Source organism: Schistocerca piceifrons, chromosome 6, assembly GCF_021461385.2.
Source record: "Schistocerca piceifrons isolate TAMUIC-IGC-003096 chromosome 6, iqSchPice1.1, whole genome shotgun sequence".
NCBI lineage: Eukaryota > Metazoa > Arthropoda > Insecta > Orthoptera > Acrididae > Schistocerca > Schistocerca piceifrons.
The window spans coordinates 41,336,639-41,359,776 of NC_060143.1; the positions used below are offsets into that span (position 1 = coordinate 41,336,639).

Genomic DNA, 23,138 nt, shown 5'->3' on the forward strand with positions numbered 1-23,138 from the left:
CTGACAAATAAGGGATTATTCAAGTTAGTTTGTATTGTATACGAAACTATAGACATAGCACTGAATTTTCAGAAGAATACCAGTCACATAATTCAAAGACAGCAAGGGCAAATAATTGTGAGAATTATCATATAGTCAGCCTGACAATTTAAAAATACAAGTTGCTGAAAAAATAATACACAGAAGAAAGAAAGAGAAATTGGGGTGGTGTGTTGGAGGACAATCAATCAGTCTATCTTAGGAAAAAGTAAATGCACTAAAGACAGTTCTGATGTTATGCTTGGATATAAGACATAATAAATATGAAGAAACTTTCACAGGATTTTGTGACATAGTGAAAGTGCTCAACTACATACAGTTTTTTGTCCACTCAATGAAGGAAAATTACAAGTCACAAATTTTTGTACAGTGGTCAGAGGGAGTGTCACAAACAATGTACTAAAAATCCTTACTGGTGGGTCGTGATCGTGCAGTTGCGGGTGAGCTCCGAATGTTACTTTTTATTATTTTCTTGAATAATATGAAAACTAATAATGTTTGCATTGTGGAGGATGGAAAAATCATAGATCATTAAAAAATAGTGATTTAAAGGCATCATATAAATGCTTATTATGAAATCAAGTGGCTTAAGAACAAATACCAAATGTGTGTACCACACCTAAGAGCATCAGAGCCGTATTAAGGGATAAATTGTGTTCGAGTTCTTTCTTGGTGAGTGGTGAGAAGGTGTAACAGGGAGCAGAGGTCCATGGGGGTAGAAGCGTGAAGATGTGAGGGACTGTAGTTCCCCAGACTGTATTTATGCACTTCCCTCCTTCATAAGTTCATAAACTGAAGAGTGAGCAGACAATACTTCACTCTCTCTAACCCACTATGTCACAAAAACCAACTACAGGGTGATTCATGAAGTTACATCAACTCTTCTGCACACTTTTTCCTCTACTGGAGAGGAAACTGATTCTTAATCATCCTGTACAGTAGCTGTGGAGCTCTTCCAGGAAAGGCAGCTTCCATCATCACACATGCTGTTCTCTTTTCATTTTGCAAACAGAAAATAGCTCCCCAGCCTCTCTTGTCCAGTTCTCTTAACTTGTCCAGTTCTCTTAAGCAAATAGACAATATAACTCCACTGATCTCATGCTTTTATAGTGGAGTTATCTTCAGTTTATTAAGTGAGTATTTATTTGCATTTGAGAAGTGTTCCATTATGTAAACAAGTTCAAGAGCTGGAGCTGTCAACAGTCTTACTGCACCAAAGAGCCTGCCCAAGTACAACATGCTATGTGTTTTCAACAATGCCAGTGTCATTGTCTGCAGTATCAGTAGCTGGAATACTTTTCACTGCATGATTGGTATCAAATTTATCACCTCAGCCTCAGTTCTGCCAATGTCTGATGAGGCCCAGGGGCTTAAATCGGCTCTCTCTGCAAGAGAGGTATGTCACCTTGGTGTCATGTAACTTCAGATATTGCAATATAACTCAAGCAACACATTACAGATTACTGTTCTAGACAGAAACATGATCAGTCCCATTCCATCACACACATCCGAATGCAAGAGATTTATGCAGTTTACCCAGTAATGCAATTCATTAATACACCACCACGTGACTACAGCACAGTTACATGTCTTTACAATATGCTGTCAATGATAAACAGCAGCAGCAAGGTGTCACATTTACGCTTTCAGTCCCTTTCTTACCAACACTACATAAACAGACAGCACCACATTTACAAATTAAATATTTCTCAGCCATTGTTTAAAGGAACATACTTTACATAAAGGGTTATTTAACAACTGCAAGTAAGTATTCACTTAATAAAATGAAAATTGCTCCACTATTTAAACACAAGCTTTGTAAAGTTATTTTGTGTGCTCTCACAGAATAGAACTGGGCAGGAAACGCTGGAGATTTAGAGTCTGTCTGTCAACTGTTAAAGAGAGCAGCACTTGTGGTGGGGAAGTCGCCTTTCCCAGAAGAATGTGACTGCTGCACAGGATGAATAAGAATCAATTTCCCATCTAGCAGTGTTGAACAGTGCGCAGAGTTTAAGTAAAATTGTCCATTACATTACTTGGGTTACTATTATCAGTAACTCATATCTGTATTCCATGTTGTGTTAACACACTTCGTGGGAAATAAACAGCCTCTGAGAATGTATTTTGTACTGAAAAACATTTCTGCTAGAAACTGGTTTTCACATTATTCAATAAAAACATAAAAAGTGACCTTGAAACGATCCTATCCCCCTACACACACACACACACACACACACACACACACACACACACACACACACACACCAGTCAGGATTTCTTGTATTCTGTTCATGGCATTCACTCCTACTGCAGTACAAAATTTTGCAACTACACAAATGTTTCTCCCTATTCAACCTTCTTTTGGCCTTTCCTGAATGGGCTGCTTACAAAGTGTTTGAAATCCTCAGAAGAATAGGTATTCAATAAAGGAAAAAACGCAAGAATCAAGGGATTGGACTTAAGGAAAAGAAGCAATCTTTCTCCTCTACTGTTCAAGCTATATATCTAAGAAGCAACAGAGGAACTAAAAGGACTAAAATGCATGGTGAAAGGTTATTAATGACAAGATTCACATATTATATTGCTATGCCCTCTCAAAACAAGAAGAATTACAAGATGTGGTGAATGGAATGAACAGTCTATTAAGTAGAAAAACCAAAGTACCGTGGATCACAAGTAAAAATGTAATCAACAATAACCACAAAATAAAAATTGGGGGCCACTTGGTAAGCAAAAGGAGAGAATTTTCTTACCTTAGAAGGACAAAGGATAACACAAAAAGTTGACTAGCAGAAAGAAAAATGGAATCCCTCATCAAAGAAAGTCTACTAGTATAAAATATAGGTCATAATTTGAAAACTGAATTTCTCTGCAGAATCAGAGGTAAAGAACATGTGGAAAACACTAACTAGAAAAAGGGATGGTATGGCAGGACATTTGTTAAAGACATTGGACAATTACTTACATTGTACTGCATGAGGTCATAGGTGGCAAATCTGGTATCGGCAGTCACAATTAGAATATATACAACAAATAACAAGAATGCTGGGTGTAAATGCTACTCTGAAATCGATTGACACAGGAGAGGAATCATGGACCAGCGTAGTGGGTAGCCTCAAAAAAATTTTGAGTCAGTTACACATGAGCCCCAAGAATTAATGGAACTAGCTATTCTTTCTAGTGGAAGATTGTTGGATAAATTTAGACTATCAGCATTCATTGCAAACAGAACAATTCTATTGACTTTGCCGTTAATTTCATTCATGAACAATGAATGTAAGATCAGAGTGTTTAAGTAATTAAGTATTTATGCATTTAATATTTCCACTGCTTCACTGATGAATGGAAATGGAAAACTCACAGCTAACAACAGTACAGCAGTGTTCTACTACACCCTGCATAGCGTAGTTGCAGTATGAGACATAAGCAACCACAGGTAACACTCTTAAAATGTGTCCTACAACAGTCTAGCTTTAGCTGATATCTAGGACCTGTTCTGATACCAAGAGTAGTTATGTGTAAACAATTTGTCGCTGCAAAGCTCCACTAGCAAAGGGCAACTACAGAGTATGCATTTGCTATGCCTTAACTCTCAGAAAAGCAGTTACAGTTACAATTTAGAATTAAAGCTGTGAATATATGAACACTTAAAACGCTAAATTAAGCTATTAAAAGGAAAATTCAGTACTTCCTGAGCCTTTTCTTCTTCTTCTTCTTTGCAGAATCCATGCAAATTTTTACTTCAGATGTTTCTTTGAGTGTACCCAATTCCATTGGTATAATGTCATTCACTAATGGACTGTCTGGTGAACTGACACATGACTTTGATTTCTTCATTGGTGATGACAGCTGAGATATGACCTGAAAAATGACAATCTGGGTGTAGGCATGTGAAGAAGGTTTTCATCCAAAAACATCTACAATAGTAAGTGGAATGGAAAGAACTGTAACTTAGCACTCCTTTAAAGGCAGTACCGCCATTAGACTGTTGTTTATTTACAGTGTTACATTTACACTTACACGATCACGATTACGGCTTCAAAGTGCCCTTATCAAGTGTTTTCTACTTTCAGAAAACACTTGATAATGGCACTTTGAAGCAGAAATATATTATGGCTGTGGCCCCACATTATGAAAAAATTATTAAATGTCAGCCTAGCCAAGCATTTGGTGATGTACTTCACATCAAATGGCTGAAGATAAAATTATTGAAAGCACTTGCTTTCAGAAAACACTTGATAATGGCACTATGAAGCCAAAATCATGATCATGTAAGTGTAAATGTAACACTGTAAATAAACAAGTCTAATGGAGGTACTGATTCTAAAGAAATATATTATGACTGTGGCCCCACATTAGGAAAAAGTTATTATATGTAACTTAGCAGTTTGATAAAATACTGTAATAGATAGTTAACACACAACATCAGTTCACATTTGCATATCTGATACGAATTGTGATATTTCATTGGATACTGAAAAAAGAATCAACAGTTTCCAAACATTGCAATACATATGTACTTATTCCTTGTTATTGTCAACATTATCCCAGTTTCCACCAGTACATCTGATGTAGGTAAAGGACCTCTTTGTAAAGATACATAATCCCCAGTAAAATGAAAAACAAGTCCAAAGGTGCAGGTTTTACGTTTTCATTCAGATTATTATCCCTATGCACTGTACCTGTTTGTTGCACATTTTTGACATGGTTTTCATATATCTGGCAATACCATTATGTTACAATGATTTGAAATGAATCTCGGCACCAAAACTAGTCACTGAGTACACAAAAAGTAAAATTTGCAACTTTGGACTGGTTTTTCATTGTACTGATTAACAGAAGTTGCTGACTCTCATGTATTCCAGCGTGCTAGAAGTTTGTAAATATATATAATCGCCAATTGTATAGCTGAAATACACGGTACTAGACTTTTGTAGAATGAGGTCTGTAAGGAAATTAGGATCAACATATCCAGTCTATCATTTCACAGAGTTAAATATTTTTTGTATTATTTATTTACACGTCTAGTTCCATAGGACCAAATTTGAGGAGCAAATTTCCAAGGTCATGGAATGTGTGAGTACATGAAATTCTAACATAAAAGTAATAACAGATAAAATAAAATGTTTATGAACCCATAAAAAGTCATGCCATTAGTTTAAGTAAACCCAATCAACAATATAACATAGGAATCAGCTTAATTTTTCAAGGAACTCTTCAACAGATTAGGAGTGCCCCGTGAGGGAAACTCTTCAGTTTTGATTTGAAAATGCGAGGATTACTGCTGAGATTTTTGAATTCTTGTGGTAGCTTATTGAAGATGGATGCAGCAGTATACAGCACACTTTTCTGCACAAAAAGAAGTGTGATCCAAATGCAGACTGGATTTCTGCCTAGTATTAGCTGAGTGAAAGCTGCTAGCTCTTGGGAATAAGCTGATATTATTAACAAGAAATCACAGTAAAGAACATATATATTGAGAAGCGAATGTCAGAATCCGCAGACTAGTGAACAGGTGTCTACAAGAGGTTCACGAACTTACACCACTTATTGCCCGAACTGCCCGTTTGAGCTAAAAATATCATTTGAGAATGAATGAGAAGAGATAACCCAAAATAAAATACCATATGACATAAGTGAATGAAAATAAGCAAAGTAGACTAATTTTTGTGTTAAACCATCGCTTACTTCAGATACCGCACGAAAAGTAAAAATGGCAGCATTAAGCCTTTGAACAAGATCCTGAACGTGGGCTTTCCACGACAGTTTACTTCCATTCTGAACATCTAGAAATTTGAACTGTTCAGTTTCACTAATTATATGCCCATTACGTGAAATTAAAACATCAAGTTTTGTTGAATTGTATGTTAGAATCTGTAAAAACTGAGTCTTACGGTGATTTAGCTTTAGTTTATTTTCTACAAGCCATGAACTTACATCATGAACAGCACTATTTGAAATAGGGCCAATGTTGCACACATCCTTTACTACCAAGCTAGTGTCATCAGCAAACAGAAATATTTTAGAATTACCTATAATACCAGAGGGCATATCATTTGTACAAATAAGGAACAGGAGTGCCCCACACTGTGAATAATGAGCTTTTGCTGTCTGTTGTTAAAGTAAGAGGTGAACCCATTGTGAGCCACTCGCTGTATTCCATAATGGTCCACATCTAGAGCAATATTTTGTAATCAACACAATCAAATGCCTTAGTTAAATAAAAAAAAATTTAACACTCTTACATGACTATAGGAATGTTGCAATCCAATCCCTCAACACTCAGATGCAAAGCTCCCATCAGACACAAAGCAGAAAGATGGAGACAAGTATAATAAACAAAATAAAATCGAAAGATATTACACAGGAGTGTGGCATATGGAAGGGTAAGATGTCTAGGACACGGATTTGTTGTATTCTTTAGAATGGATTTTTGACACTCTCTAAGGCATAAACAAGAATCGGGAGCATTTTTTGCTAAACTAAAACTGCATTGCATAGGATCTTGTCCCACAATGACAATGCACCAACTTACTAGCTGATCAAACTGAATAATTTCTAGCCAAGTTACAATCCACATTTCTGCAGCAACCTCACAATCCAGATATAGTATTCACATGATCTGAAACCATCACTGAACACCATTCTAGGTCCATGGAATTACTTTTTCTATATAAAAGTGTACCTGAATAACATTTACATTCAGATGTGTTGTGAACAACTTACTTAACTGTTTGAGATTGTACATTCATGTGTACAACTGAAAAACTGACATTAGCCAACATTGCATGTTAACTTGAGAAATAAAGCCATGACCAAAGTAAATGGAATTTTTCATTTTAAAGATTTTAGCATACCACCACTAAAATTAGGAACATAATGAACAGCAACACATTTTGGGAGTCAAGCTCAATCATCTGACTGTCCAAGTTAACCCAATATAAAACACACTTCAAAAGCACTCAAGATCAAAATATAAAACAAAGAAAAAAAATAAAAATAATATTTGGACATGAAGTCCTCCTCTTAATTTAAAAATGACAACACCAATTCTCTGCTCTACTTAACCATGTTACCACATATGCTCCAGATGGACAATATTACAATAAAACTCTTTGTAAGCAGAAATAAATGAAAATTCTCAAGCTCACAAATACGGTTAATGTTTCGGAGAAAGTATTGTCATCCTCAACTTTAACACAATTTTGTTTTATTTTTGTTTCAAACAGACATATTTCATGGTTACTGAAACATGAAGTCTTTGTTCCCCAGTCAATAAAAAAAATTAGATGTCATTTTTCTCTTTTAATATGAGGGCTATTCAGAAAGTATGGAACGTTTTAGCATTTTAAAAAAAACTAAGTACAAGAACTACATTTTATTATATTCATCTGAAAGAGTGACTGACATACTACTTTGTCACATAGTCACCAAACACATTGAGGTACTTATCATAGTAGTGGACAAGCTTTGAAGGACCTTCGTCGTAAAATTCTGTGGTCTGAGACTTCAGCCAGTGAGTCACACCTGCTGGAGTTCCGCGTCCTCGTGTGCCCCCACTCCATCGACTGTAATTTTGTCTCTCAATTGACGTGTTTCACCCAAGTCTTGTCACCGGTTACAATTCAATCCATTAATGAATCACTATGTTTGTGGTAGGCCTCCAGAAATTTCAATGTTGCCCCCATTTGCTGTTCTTTATGGTGCTCTGCAAGTATTTTGGGCACCCATCATGCACAAAATTTGTGTTAGCCAGGGTTTTGAGTGACAATTTCAAACAATAAAGTCCGTGAACCTTGTGGAAAAGAAAGCGAAAGGTCTGTCATTGTGAAGCGACGGTTTTTATCAACTTTAGTGACAAGATTGTCAGTCATAATGCTCGGGCGTCCACTCTTCTCTTCATCATGAATATTGGTTCGGCCATTTTTAAACCGAATGCACCATTTCCAGATGGAGCATTCACTCATTATGTTGTTTCCGTACACTTCGCACAGTTCATGATAAATTTCTATGGGTTTTAGGTTTTTTGCCAACAGAAACCTAATCTCACACCGCACCTCACAACTGGCAGGATTTTCGATTGCAGCGCACATTTCAAATTCGAATATCGAAAAAACCAGACGCGCAGAGACGTTCCCACCGTCACAGATGGATGCCGACTGAGCTGCTGAGCACGCGCATACCAAAATACATGTGATCCGTGGGTGCCTAGCGGCATCAGGCGGAAACATTAACTACTTTCTGAATAGCCCTTGTACCTCATTAACTGTTATCACAGATCTATACACCAAGTTTGGTGTGATTACATTGTGAGAGGTAGCAAATTAACATGCTCTTCAGTTGTAATAATACAAAAACAGGAAAAAAAAAACCTTACAAACCTGTGAGTCTTGTATGTTCTGGCTGGATCTCCCCTTTTCTTCTTGTGACGATGTATGTTCAATAGTCACAAAAGAAGATGGGAACTGCTGATTACAAATAGCCTGATAACTTTCATCTTCAGTTTCTTTTTTCTGTACTGTTCTAATGCATTTCAGATTCATAACAGGTTTCACACGCTTGCGTTTTGCAGGTTTCTTGACATCTTGTGTACTCTGGCACAATTTTGGAGATACAGCTTCTGAACTCTTGTTGTATATTGTCAATAATTTGATGGAATTTTCTGGCTTTAGAGGGCTGTACTTTAAATCTGGATCTTGGGTCAAAAATGAAATATCTGGAGTAAAATTCTGGCTAAAGTTTTCATTGTAAGTTGCAGGAAAATCATGGTTTGAGTTGACTAAAGCTGAATTCAAATGATAAAATATTTTTCTATCAGTCTGTGTGACAGATGGCTCTCTTGGCAAGTCTGAGTTATTCTGAGAGAGAAATGAGATTTGCAGAGGTTCTGACTGCTCCGAGTTAGACTCTTCATTATGCACAAACTGAATACCGCTTGAGTTATTTTCATCAACAGCACAAGTACCATCACAGTCCTCTGTAACAAGTGAAACACAATGTGTATTTAAACATTGAGAATTTCTTGAGCTGTTATGCTCTAACTTTTGTGTGTGCTCAGTGCTATTGCTTTCAGGGGGAGGAACATACTCCTGAGGAGCAGAGCTGAAATCACTTTCGGTATGACTATGTCTATCTAGAGTAGTGTTACCATCCTTTAGCTCACTGGGGATCGATATCTGTGCCTGAACAGACTTTAAAAAATTAACAGAGTCTGTAGTAACCGTTTTAAGCATTAAATTGCTTTCAGATTGTACAGCACAGATTTCACAATTTAGTGAAACCTTTTTGTCTTCTGTGTTTATCTCTAACTTCAAGTCAGAATTGAGTAATTTACAAACATTATTTTTATCTGAAACAAGAGACACTTTTCCCGGAGTCAATATGTTGGGTCTAGTACTTAAATGTAGAGAGTTTCCTGCATTTTCCTTGGCTTTCTTGTTGTGTTTCGATCTTTTGAAATCCCTCCAATGGAGAGCATTTGTTTCTCTCTTTAGTACTGGTGATTGTGAAGGGCCAACCGTTTCCACCACTTTCTGGCTAAAATACTTTTGTCGCTTCCTATGGGAAGTAGTTACTGCTTTTGTCTTAAGAACTGGTGACACTGGTAGCTTAACTAACTGCTCTGCACTCTTACCCTCACTACAACGCCTCATGCGTTTTCTACGAGAATTAGGTCTAGCTTCCACGCTAAGTACAGGAGACTGGGACAATCTAACAGTATCTTTCACATTGACATTACAGACATTGTGCACATCTTCATTTGCTGAATAAAAATCTTTCTCCATAACACTGTCATGCTGCTCCTCTTCTGGTATTACCAAAGTTTGCTTTCGTCTGTGAGAATGTACTTTTGATAATAGACTCACTGATACATCCAGAAATGATGCTTCATGGTCAGGTGACAGACAACTGTTGTCTACCTCATAATTCTTTGTTACGAGTTCCTCACCTTTACTTTTCCTTTTAAGAGGCATGTGCACAATTGTTTCTTTAGCACAGTCTTTTGACAGTCTTCCCGACACAATATCCAGCAGAGGAGATCCGCAGTCATTTTGTAATGCACCTGAACATTTTAAATTAGGTGACGCAGTATGACCGTGAGCATACTGGGACTCATTTTCTGCGTTTATTAACCTTTCTGAAGTTGATCGGGGACAACCAGATGAAGAATGTATACTATCATTTTCTGTTCTCTCTCTGTTACTTTGAAAATGTTCATTAGACATTTCTAATGTGTGGGTCATACTCAAATCATGACTATCATTTTGGAAAACACTGACTGATTCTTCTTCAATATGACAATCATTCTTTGGTTCTGAACTGATGTCATTACTCTTCATTGAATCCACATGCAGACCAACTGACAAATCTTTTACAACAGCAACCGGTAACATCTCACTGCTCATTGCTATTGAGCCCCTCCTCTGGTTCTCAATATCAACAATAGGCTCAGACTGCTCACGTTTCACAAACAAACGACTAACTTTTGCACGCTTCTTTCGTGGTGTCTTATGTTTTGTGGTGACACAGTCATCAAAATTAAGTCTGGTCACTACACGGTGGTTCTGAAGGTAATTTAGCCTGGGCGGTTTCTCTGATGAGTGAAGATCACTGTCACTGCTAGATGGTGAGCTCCAGGAAATTCTTGATACACTTTCATCTGAAAAAGCTTCATTTTCACTTTGCTGGTTTCTAGGGCTGAAGAATCCAGATCTGTAGTTATCCCACTTCTGTAAAACAAGATTTTAATCATACATGCATATGCAACATAAAAATCGTAGTTTTTAGTAGTAAATGGTTATAATGTTTAAATACACTAACAATCACACAATTAACATACATTATTTAATGAAAAATACAATTAGCATATACCACACTGGGGTTTTCTGCACAAGTACTTTAAACTGTAGAAATAATGAAAATTTCAAGAATGTTTAATACAATTAAAATAGGTATCTACTTAGACTTCAGAACAATTTGCATTTTTTGTGATCCCATACAAAACAAGGGCAATCCCATAAAAAGGAGGGTAGCAATTTTAAAGCCACAGCTGTTAACAAAATATTCAGGACAATTTGCAATCTTAAACACTGGGGAAAGTTCACAAAGGTTGGAGAAGATTTCACTCATTGCACTAGTTCATGTTGTTATAACTGGAGGATACTTTTTGCAGAATAACTCAGTCACGGACTGTTTTACATAACAGCAGATCTATTAAAAACATAAAGGAAATTGGAAGTATCCATGGCCATCACCGTTGTCATCATCATCATCATCATCATCATCATCATCATGAGCAGCAAGGGCACTCCACAGTAAAACATAAGTATTGATATACACTGAATAGAAATAAGGAACACCAGAGTATCTACTTCTGCATTTCACATATACTCTGCAAGCTACCATATGGTGTATAGTAAAGGGCACCCTGTACAACCACTACTCCTCATTTCCTTTCCTGTCCCACTCACAAATAGAGCAAGGGAAAGATGACGATCCAGATGACTCCTTACAAGCCCTATATTTTCTTATCTTCGTGGTCCTTACACAAAATGTATGTTGGTGGCACTAGACTCATTCTGTCGTCAGCTTCCAGTTCTGGTTCCTAAATTTTTTCAATACCGTTTCCCAAAAATAGCTTCTGTCTTCACTCGGGGGGTTCTCATTTGTGTAATACTTGCATGTTGTTTGAACCTACTGGTAACAAATCTGACAGCCTGCCTCTGAACTACTTTGATGTCTTTCTTTTGTCCAATCTGGTGCAGATCCCAAACACTTGAACACTACTCAAGAACAGGTCACACTAACATTCTATGTGTGTCTCCGTTACAGATAAACTACAGTTTCCCAAAATTCTCCCAATAAACCAAAGATGACCATTTGTCTTCCCTACCACACCTCTCACAATTTCATTCCGCTTCATATTACTTTGCAACATTTTGCTCAGATGCACCACATTACTGACGCCTGTATTGTAACATTATGGATTTGTTTATCCTACTCATCAGCATTAACTTGCTTTTCTCATTTTTCTACATTTACAACTGGCTGCCATTCATCAACCATCTAGAAGTTTTGTCTAAGTAATCTCATATCCTTCAACAATCACTTGATGATGACACCTTCGCATGTCACAGCATCAGCAGTAAACAACTGCAGATTGCTGCCCACCCTATCTATCAGATAATTTATATATACAGAAAATAGTAGTGGTCCTACCACACTTCCCTGGGGCAGTCCTGACGATATACTTGTCTCTGATGAAAATCTGCCATCGAGGATAAAATATTGGGTTGTATTACTTAAGAGGTCTTCGAGCCAAAGAAGCAAAAAGAAGTTCACAAATCTGAAGGACATGGGTATCTGGTACAAGCAGCAACTCACCAGCTTTTGTTCACTGCTATGTCTCCGTAGATATTCTGCAAGTGCCTATGAATATCTGTGATGTTCCGATTTCCCGCCAAAAGAAATTCAATGACAGGTCTCTAGTTGGAAGCACCTCCATTACATATCCAATTTTAAGGTTGGGTTGATTGGGGAAGGAGACCACACAGCGAGGTCATCTGTCTCATCGGATTAGGGAAGGACAGGGAAGGAAGTCCCCGATGCCCTTTAGACCCAATTTTAAAGGCTACATATAGCACCACTACTTATCGAAAGCTCATGAAACTATAGGGGCTGATGTGAGAATATCCCACAATGCCCCACAACAAAATCTTCTTGTTTTCAACCAAACTTGACCGAGAAAAAAATGTGTTGTATTGCTTACTGAATGCACCTTGTACAAGAACCAAAAGGATACAATAAGACTGAAGGATCAAGGACGAAGTGCTGGGATTCAAATCGTTCAAATGGCTCTGAGCACTATGGGACTTAACATCTGAGGTCATCAGTCCCCTAGAACTTAGAACTACTTAAACCTAACTAACCTAAGGACATCACACACATCCATGCCCGAGGCAGGATTCGAACCTGCGATAGTAGCGGTCGCGCGGTTCTAGACTGAAGCGCCTAGAACCACTCGGCCACTACGGCCGGCTCTGGGATTAAAAATGGTGTATGACAGGAATGTAGTCTTTCACCCCTACTGTTCAATCTATACATCTAAGAAGCAATGATGGAAATAAAAGGAAGGTTAAAGTGTGGGATTAAATTTCAAGGTGTAAGGATATCAATGACTAGATTCACTGTCGATGTTGTTACACTTAGTGAAAGTGGAGAAGAAATACCGAATTTGTTGAATGGAATGAACACTATAATGAGCACAGAATGTGGATTGAGAGTAAATCAAAGAAAGGTGAAACTAATGTGAAGTAGCAGAAATGAGAATACTGAGAAACTTAACAGCAGAATTGATGATCACAAAGTAGATGAAGTTAAGGAATTCTGATACCCAGGCAGCAAAATAAACCACAATGGATGGAGCAAGGTGGACATAAAAGAAAGACCTGCAATGGCAAGAAGAGAATTCCTGGCCTGGAAGAGCCTACTAGTATCAAACAGCATTGTATTGTAGTGAAACATGGACTATGGGACAACCAGAACAGAAGAGAATCGAAGTATCTGAAATGTGGTGCTACAGAAGAATACTGAAAATTAGTTGGACTGATAAGGTAAGGAACAAGGAGGTTCTCCACAGAGTCATACTTCCCACGGTACCATTTATTTCCTGTGGTCATGTAAACCAGTCAGCATATATGTATTTTGTCTCACTGATTCACTTTGTTTATTTCTCAAAAGCTCTTCTCTTCTGCGACAGCCAATTTCTTAATCAATGTACCATTTAAATTTCAACACAGCTGTGTACATGGGATGTTGACAAGTTACGGATGTACAGATTTCTCATCTCTACATCTTTTTTATTCCATATACAATTCCAAACTCATGATTTTAACAACATTTTTAATTTGTCTGTATTCTTAGACTATTTAGCATAAAATTACTGAAATCCATTAACTAATCACCTCGTTCATTTACTTGCTCTTAGCTCACCAGTTCAATTTTTTTCTAACTATATACATGGTGCAGGTTATGGGTACATGATCTGATACTGTATCCTGTCAACATGCATACCCAAAAAGCCTCCATACAGTGCACAGCTTAATACCTCTGCTGGTAGAGCTGATGCACTCATCCACCAGTTCGTGTGCTCAAAGATGTGTGCTGGCTGAGTTGCTCACCACCTAACAGAAGAACATAAAGAGCAACGAAGGACCACCTGTGCAGAATTGCTTGCACATTACGAGGCTGATTGTGACAATTTTTTTGTCAATCATAGGTGATGTCACAGGCGATGAAACATGGGTTCATCACTTCAAACTGGAAACAAAACTGCAATTCATAGAACAGTGCCACACCAACTCTGCTCTGAAGAAAAAGTTCAAAGGCGCACTCTCAGCCGGTAAAGGCATGGCATGGAATTCTGAAGGGTTTATTCTGTTTGATGTCCTCCCTCATGATGCAACAATCAACTCTGAAGTGAACTGTACTACCCTTAGGAAACTGAAGGAACAACTTCAGCATGTTCATCATCATAGAAATGCAAAACAAACTTCTCCTTCTCCATGACAATACAAGACCTCACACAAGTCTGCACACCCAAGACGAGCTCACAAAACTTCACTGGACTGTTCTTCCTCATCCACCCTACAACCCAGATCTTGCACCTTCCGACTTCCATCTGTTTGGTCAAATGAAGGATGGACCCCATCGCAAACAGTATGTGCATGTTGGGGAGGTTATTGATGCAGCAAGAGACAGCTCAGATATCGACCAGTAGAGTGGTACCACATGGGCATATAAAGCCTCCCAGTAAGGTGGCATAAGACTGTCACACTGAATGGATATTATGTAGAAAAATAGGGTCCTGTAGCCAAAAGAGTTGGGAATAATATGGTGTATTGGGCTCCTAAACGAAACCAACCTGGTTTCAGGAAAAAAGTGTTGTATTACTTATTGAACACCCCTCATACATACTGTATACACTTGTTTTTCCTTATACCTTCTCTCTACTTTTCTCAGAATTTCGAACATCTTCCATCATTTTACATTGTCAAAAGCTTTTTCAAATCAATAAATCCTATGAGTGCGTCTTGATTTTTCTTCAGTGTTGCTTCTGTTATCAACCGCAATGTCAGAACTGCCTCTCTAGTGCCTTTACCTTTCCTAAATCCAAACCAATCGCCATCTAACAGATCCTTAACTCTCTTTTCCATTCTTCCCTATATTATTTCTGCCACCATCCTGGATGCAGGAGCTGTTAAGATGACTGTGCAATAATTATCACACTTGTCAGTTCTTGGTACCTTCAGAATTGTGTAGATGGTGTTTTTCCAAAAGTCTGATGGTATACCATCAGTCTCATACATTCTACACACAGAGAGGATATGAGATTTTCTACTATTTTATTGGTAAGAATTTCACAACAAACTGTTGCCTCATCAGGAAAGAGGGAAGGAGAGGGAAAGACGAAAGGATGTGGGTTTTAAGGGAGAGGGTAAGGAGTTATTCCAATCCCGGGAGTGGAAAGACTTACCTTAGGGGGAAAAAAAGGGGTATACACTCGCACACACACACATATCCATCCGCACATACACAGACACCTAAATCCAAACCAATCGCCACCTAACAGATCCTTAACTGTATGGATGGATATGTGTGTGTGTGCGAGTGTATACCCCTTTTTTCCCCCTAAGGTAAGTCTTTCCGCTCCCGAGATTGGAACGACTCCTCACCCTCTCCCTTAAAACCCACATCCTTTTGTCTTTCCCTCTCCTTCCCTCTTTCCTTATGAGGCAACAGCTTGTTGCGAAAGCTTGAATTTTGTGTGTATGTTTGTGTTTGTTTGTGTGTCTGTCGACCTGCCAGCACTTTCATATATATATATATATATATATATATATATATATATATATATATATATAATAGAGGGAAACATTCCACGTGGGAAAAATATATTGTTTGTGTGTCTATCGACCTGCCAGCGCTTTTTATATATATATATATATATATATATATATATATATATATATATATTTCCTACGTGGAATGTTTCCCTCTATTATAACTATATATATATATATATATATATATATATATATATATATATATATATATATATATATATATATATATTAAAAAGTGTACATAGTTGTGCATTTTGGTAAAAGTGACTAGAAAAGTCATTTCAGGAGTTAGAACTCTCTTTATTATGAATGAATGTTTTTTATGGAGCATGTTCTGTTGCGGTTGTTCATTTTATTTGCTTGAGGTATTCCTAATGGGCTCTGTGCAGAGATGAGAACTGTAGCACTGCGCTTGACATTTGACATCATCAAAAGTGCAGCAAAGACTGTGCTGTGTGCTGGATCTCATATCTTTTCCCTATTGGCTATTGTTTCTTCATCTGTCATTTGATTAGACAAGTCACAGAGACCGGTGGGGTTTTTTTTTTTTTTTTTTTTTTTTTCCACCTACCCTACCTCTCTTCTAAATTCACTAATGGAATTCCCATTGCACGTTTAATGTTAGCATCTTTGCTTTTAACTTCACCAAAGATTCTTTTGACTTTTCTATACAATGAGTCAGTCCTTAAACAATCATTTCTTTTCCTATAACTTCACATTTTTCCTGCGGCCATTTCGTCTTGTCTGCCCTGCACTTCTTATTTATTTCATTCCTAAGTGATTCATATTGCTGTATTCCTGTCATACCCTGAACATTTTTGTACTTGCTCCTTTTGTTGATCAACTGATGTATTGCTTCTGACACTAAAGGTTTCTTTGGAGTTACCTTCCTTGCATCGAAGGAATCATTGCAAAATTTCTCATGAATGTTTGGCTCATCAGAACAAATCTCATGTAAACAATTCTTGAAGTAATGTGGTGTTGAAGCTGAAGGCTTTGACAAAGAATTCTGTAAAGCATGTATTAAGTGGAAGCAGCATCACATCATAGCAGCATTCAGTCATGACAGCAACATGCCACACAATCTAAAGAAGTAATTCATGCTGACCTGTGTGGAGCTATGGAGAGTAAATCACTAAGGGTAACTGAACATTCTCTGTGCTTTATTTGTGATTTTTATACAATACACATGTTATAATTGCTCAGGCAGAAGTCTGATGAGCCTGCAGATTTTCTAAATGCTGAGTAGTGTAAAGATTTTCGGTGAACAGTCACCAAAAGCATTTCAATGTGATGGCAGACGGCAATTTGACAATACTGAAGTCAAACACTTGATCAAATGAAATGACGTATGATCATGATCACAAGTTCTTATACTCCAGAGCAGAATTGATGTGCTGAGCACACAAACAGAATTTTGTGGAACTAGCTAAAATCACTTTGCTAGCTCAGCGTTTGCCTAAGCCTTTGTGACAGAAGTGATACACATACCATTTTTACATGTGAAATGGAACTGGTACAAACTGCATGAATGACAGAACACCCTGTGAGGTATTCAATGAAAAGACAAGACAGATAGATAAACTACAAATTTTTGGGACAAAGTATTTTGTTCACAATCTGAAAGATTGGCAAAAGAAATGGGTAGAAAAAGCAAAACCAGGAATCTTTTATAGTTATTCTGATGTTACTGATGACTTACGAGTGTGAACTGAATCAGAATTTTTTTCAGGCCAAGGGTGTTGTCTTTGAACCCAAGAAAACTAGAAGAGTAGTGGTATTACTGTCCAGTAAAATGGACAGTGAGAAATAGAAGAGTTATCATGAAGAAGATGCAAGTGTGTTTAAAGAGCCTGCAGAAGTAAGTTGTAGTGCGAGAGAATTTAGAAGTTGACAACAACTGAAGAAACCACTTTGTCTTATTGACATGATGCTGTCTTTGTAGCTACAAACAGGGCTGACCTTATCAATAGTGACAGTATATAGACAGGGATTAGTAATTGTGATGTCATCATAGCTGTGATGTCATCCAAAGAACGGGGTGCCAAATCAATGTTGGCACCTTGCAACAAAACCACAGAAAACAATAGTTGCTGCAGGCCACACCAACAAATGAGAAATGCCGCCTAGAGCTTTGTTAAACCACTGAAATTGATGGTCTACTTACAGCTGAGCAGAAGAGTGCATGCCCCAGTTCGCAGTCACCAATCAAGATGACAGCATCACCTACGGCTGCCTCTGTATTAAATGCTTCAGGCAGAACACTTAATGTGAACATTATGTCAATCATACTTCAACTGAAGAGTCTTATATATTTGTCTGTATCAAGCGATACTTTAATATTGAGAGATAGTTGTAAATACTCAGAACATTCCTGTGGTGATGGGTAGTTCCAATTAAAGTAAATATTCCTACCTCTACCGTAATAAAGTGAGCTATCATCATACTGGTAAGTGTATTTTCATCCAGCATGACATATGGCAATGACACTAGTGGTAAACTAGACTTGCCTCGCCTGATGTACAGTTATTGTGTGCAAGAATGCACTTGTTTTTACCACCTGGTCTTGCCAGCTTTCTGCTCTCAAATTTTGTGTATCGTATCAGCATTCTCTAAGTGTGAGCCACCACAGGAAATATCTCTACCCAAAATTACTCAGTTTCTTCAGGGACAGGAGACTGAACGCCTGCTTCTCAGTGTTCAGCAACTAACATCATGACTTTCTCGCCAAACAGTGTCACCACAGGCTGCTGCACATAAATTTTGCTCCAGTGTTCAGCAACTAACATCATGACTTTCTCGCCAAACAGTGTCACCACAGGCTGCTGCACATAAATTTTGCTCTTACTACAGTCAGGAAGACATACGAACATTATGATAGTCAGGCCCATGCCACAGCAGCAAGGTTTCAATTTTTTCGTCTCAAGCAACAGCCTGCACAAACTATTTTGTCTGCCTATAGCAGACAAGAAATTCCAGTCCTCAGCATGTGTAGTTTGCCTGCAGCGTTTAAAGGAGTGGCAAAGAGAGTTTTATTTCAGTACTCAATTCTAGAATTGGTGCAAACATGATTAATTCAACTTGTGCATACAAGACAATGTATTACAAATCAGCATTTTGGTGCCACACACTCATGTTTCTAACTTGTGCAGTAAGTACAAGGAACTGTTTCAAACACGTTTGGGGCACGTCACTGTGTAAGACAATGTGTAGCTGTGATTTTTTCGTGCACGGGCCGTCCCGATGCAATACATGACCAATTTGCTCTGGAACAGCAAAGATGGAAAAACAATGGGTTTATTCCACCCATTTCTGCATAACAATGGGCATCCCCTTGGTCATTCTCATGAAGCCCCACAAATAGTCATGGTTCCTTTCCTCTTCCACATCCAGAGGAAACGACAGACAGACTAGGACAGGGCAGATGCTTCTCAAAGACTGATTTGCATGAAGCATATTTATAGTTACCACCGGGTGAACAGTTCAAGAAATGCTTTGTTTAAACACTCTCCTAGGTTCCTTTCGATTTCAGACTACTGTTAAGAAGTGCTTTGACTCCTCCTAATTTTTCAGCAGTTCCTGGAACAGTTAACAGCAAAATTCCCTTCTTTTACTAACTATTTGGATGATACTGTAGTTGTGGATCACATGCCTGCTGAATATTTAGCAAATTTACATGGCTTGTTTCTAGTTCTTTCTGTAGCTGAAACCTCCTCCTTCCTCCAGAAGAACTGAACTATTTAGGTAATGTACTTATGCATAGGGTACTCATCTTACCATATGGCACTTGGCTGTGATCTGAGATCTGACAGTGACTCATAACATTAAGGAGCTCCAGTCAGTCAATGGCAAGTTCACATATTATATAAAATTTGTTGCTAATGCTATGCAAATTACTACACTGCTCATTTGGTTATGACTGAAAAATGTGCCTTTTGTGTGATCCAAAGAATGCCAGAATACATTTCAGCAACTAAAGGACACATTGTTAAGGCACTGATGTTTGCTTCACTTTGACCCACCTAACTCTTTCATGTTAGCTGCACCATCTTATGGGACTATCGTGGCAGAATATTGTCAAGTGTTCTTCCACAGAACCCAAAGAAATTCTGTTCGTATTTAAATGCCATTAGTGGCACCAAAGGTAAGTGTCCAGTCCTAGTGAATGAGACAGGAACTGAAAATGAGGGTGGCAAAGCAAAAGCTGAAATGCTTAACTCAGTTTTGAAATGTTTCTTTACAAAGGAAAACCCAGGAGAATTGCCCCAATTTAATCCTCATACCACTGAAAAAATGAATGAAGTAAGTATTTGTGTCAGTGGCACTGAGAAACAATTGAAATCATTAAAATTGAACAAAGCTCCAGAGCATGATGGAACCCCTGTCAGATTCTACATTGAATTTATGGCTGAGTTAGTCCCTCCTCAAACTATAATCTATCACAGATACTTCAAACAAAAAAAACCATGCCCAGTTCTTGGAAAAAGGCACATGTCACACCTGTCTACAAGAAGGGTAGTAGAAGTGATCCACAAATCTACCGATCAATATCCTTGACATTAATTTGTTGTAGACTCTCAGAATGTGTTCTGAGCTCAAACATAATGATGTACCTTGAATAGAATGACCTCCTCAGTCCCAACTAGCACAGCTTTGGAAACACTGATTAATGTGAAACCAAACTCCCACTTTTCTCACATGACATACTGAAAGCTTTGGATCTTGATTTTTGAAAAGCCTTTGACTCGGTACCACACCTATACTTATTGTCAAAAGAATGATCACATGCTGTATCAAGTGAAATCTGTGACTGGATTGAGGACGTTTTGGTAGGGAGGACATGACATGTTATCTTGGATAGAGAGTCACAGTCAGATGTAGAAGTTAACTTTGGTTGTGCTGACTAAAATGTGTTGGGACCCTTGCTGTTCATATTGTATATTAATGGCCTTGCAGACTATAGTAATAGTAAAATCAGGCTTTTTGCAGATGATGCAGTTATCTACTTATAATGTAGTACTGTCTGAAAGAATCTGCATAAATATTCAGTCAGATCTTGATAGGATTTCAATATGGTGCAAAGATTGGTAACTTGCACTAAATGTTCAGAAACATAAAATTTTACACTTCACAAAGTGAAAAACTTCATATCACATGACTATAAAATCAATGAGTCACTGTTGGAATTGGCCAACTCATACAAATACCTGGTTATAATGCTTTGCAGGGATATGAAATGGAATGTTCACATACATTCAGTCTTGGGTAAAGCAAATGGTAGACTTTGGTTCACTGGTAGAATACTAGGGAAGTGCAATCAATCTACAAAGGAGATTGCTTAAATGTCACTCTTGCAACCAGTTCCAGAATATTGCTCAAGTATGTGGAACTCATACCATATAGGATTAACAGGGGATATTGAACGTATACAGAGAAGGGCAGTGTAAATGTCACGGGTTTGTTTGATCTGTGGGAGAGTGTCAGAGAGATACTGAAGGAACTGAACTGGAAGACACTTGAAGATAGACATAAACTATCCTGAGAAAGTCTATTAACAAAGTTTCAAGAACCAACTTTAAATGATTACTCTAGGAATATACTACAATCTCCTACGTACCGCCCACATAGGGATTGTGAAGATAAGATTAGAATAATTACAGCAAACCCAGAGGCATTCAAACTGTCATTCCTCCCGCACTCCAAATGTTAATGGAACAGGAAGAAACTCTAATAACTGGTACAATGGGATGTACCCTCTGCCATCCACCTCACAGTGGTTTGCAAAGTACAGAAATAGATGTAGATTGCAGCTGTGCCCTCCCATAAGATTGGCTCTTCTGACAGACCTGTTCTTTTAACTCTAAAACTCTTAACAAAGTGCAGTGTAACTACAGTCAGCTTGAAAAAAAGGTGCTTGCCATTATCTATAATGTTACGTAATTCCACCAGTATTTGTATGGTTGGAAGTGCTTTTTCTGACAGATCATTCCCCTTTGATGGTCTTGTTCACTCCTGCCAAGCCCGTTCCACCTCAGAGCACAAAAATTGCAATATTGCGCTCTAATATTATCTAATTATCAGTGTGATTCGTTGTATTGGCCTGCTGTGCAACATTCGAATGCTGACTTCTTGTCTCTTATCAGTTGGTACAACACAGTGTTTGATTCTTCTGAAGTGTTATGTTTTCAAACTGATGCTCAGGATTTTGAAAGTTTTCAAAAGTTTCTTCTCAATTTTTAGGGTGTGACCACAGCAACTGTTTCTGGTGCAGCTATTCAGGTTGTTTTGCAATATGTCCACCATGGATGGCCACGCAGTTTGAAAAACATTCACCACCCAGTTGCGCATCACTACTTCTCAATTTTTGGTGTGTGACCACAGCAACTGTTTCTGGTGCAGCTATTCAGGTTGTTTTCCAACATGTCCACCATGGATGGCCACGCAGTTGGAAAACAATTCACCACCCAGTTGCGCATCACTACTTCAAGCATCGTCAATTGTTACCTGTGTGGTCTGGTGTTCTGCTCTTGCATTAAAAAAAAAAAAAAAAAAAACCTCGTTCCTTACAGCAGGAAGTTTTATCTTTATTGCACCAAGATCACTGGGGCATAGTTCGCACCAAGCAACTCACCAGGCATTGTACTTGGCAGGGAACGGACGCTTAGATTGTGTAAAAGACTCACGCTGCAAAGTTTGTGAGGAACACCAGTCAGCTCCACTGCAAAGCTTCCAGTGATCACAACCATCTGTATCATAGCAATGCATCCATATCGATTTCAAGGGTCCATTCTGGAACACACAATGGTTGTTAGTGGCAGACACTTACAGTAAGTTTCTTTTTCTTGTCCCCATGACAGCCACAACTGCTGCAAGTACAGTACTGCCTTTGTCTTATTTTTCTTTCTTTTTCCGTTGGAGGGCTTCAAGAATTCATTGTCTCAGACAATGGACTACAGTTTACATCCTCTGATTTCCTACAGTTTTGTGTTGCCAATGGCATAGACCATGTGACCACTGCATATTTACACTTTCAGTCTAACAGCCAAGCTGAACAGTTCGTCTGAACAGTCAAAAGTCAGACTGAGAAATTCCATTCCTTACTTGTCATCATTTGGGCATTGTTTTTTGAACTGAGAGTGTAACAGTATTTGCTTCCTTAGCACTTTCCAAATTTTGTTGCACAATCGTAGACAC

The 23,138-nt window shown here is 38.1% G+C and overlaps 1 protein-coding gene across 1 annotated transcript in view; it reads right to left on the reverse strand.

The window, feature by feature from the left end:
• Positions 1-23,138, reverse strand: part of LOC124802853 — a 171,595-nt gene that overhangs the window by 137,413 nt on the left and 11,044 nt on the right. The window contains exons 2-3 of the mRNA XM_047263876.1: positions 8,421-10,769; positions 3,728-3,900 (exon numbers count right to left, since the gene is read on the reverse strand). Of these exons, the coding sequence (XP_047119832.1) occupies positions 3,728-3,900; positions 8,421-10,769 (2,522 nt within the window). The remainder of the gene's footprint in view (positions 1-3,727; positions 3,901-8,420; positions 10,770-23,138) is intronic.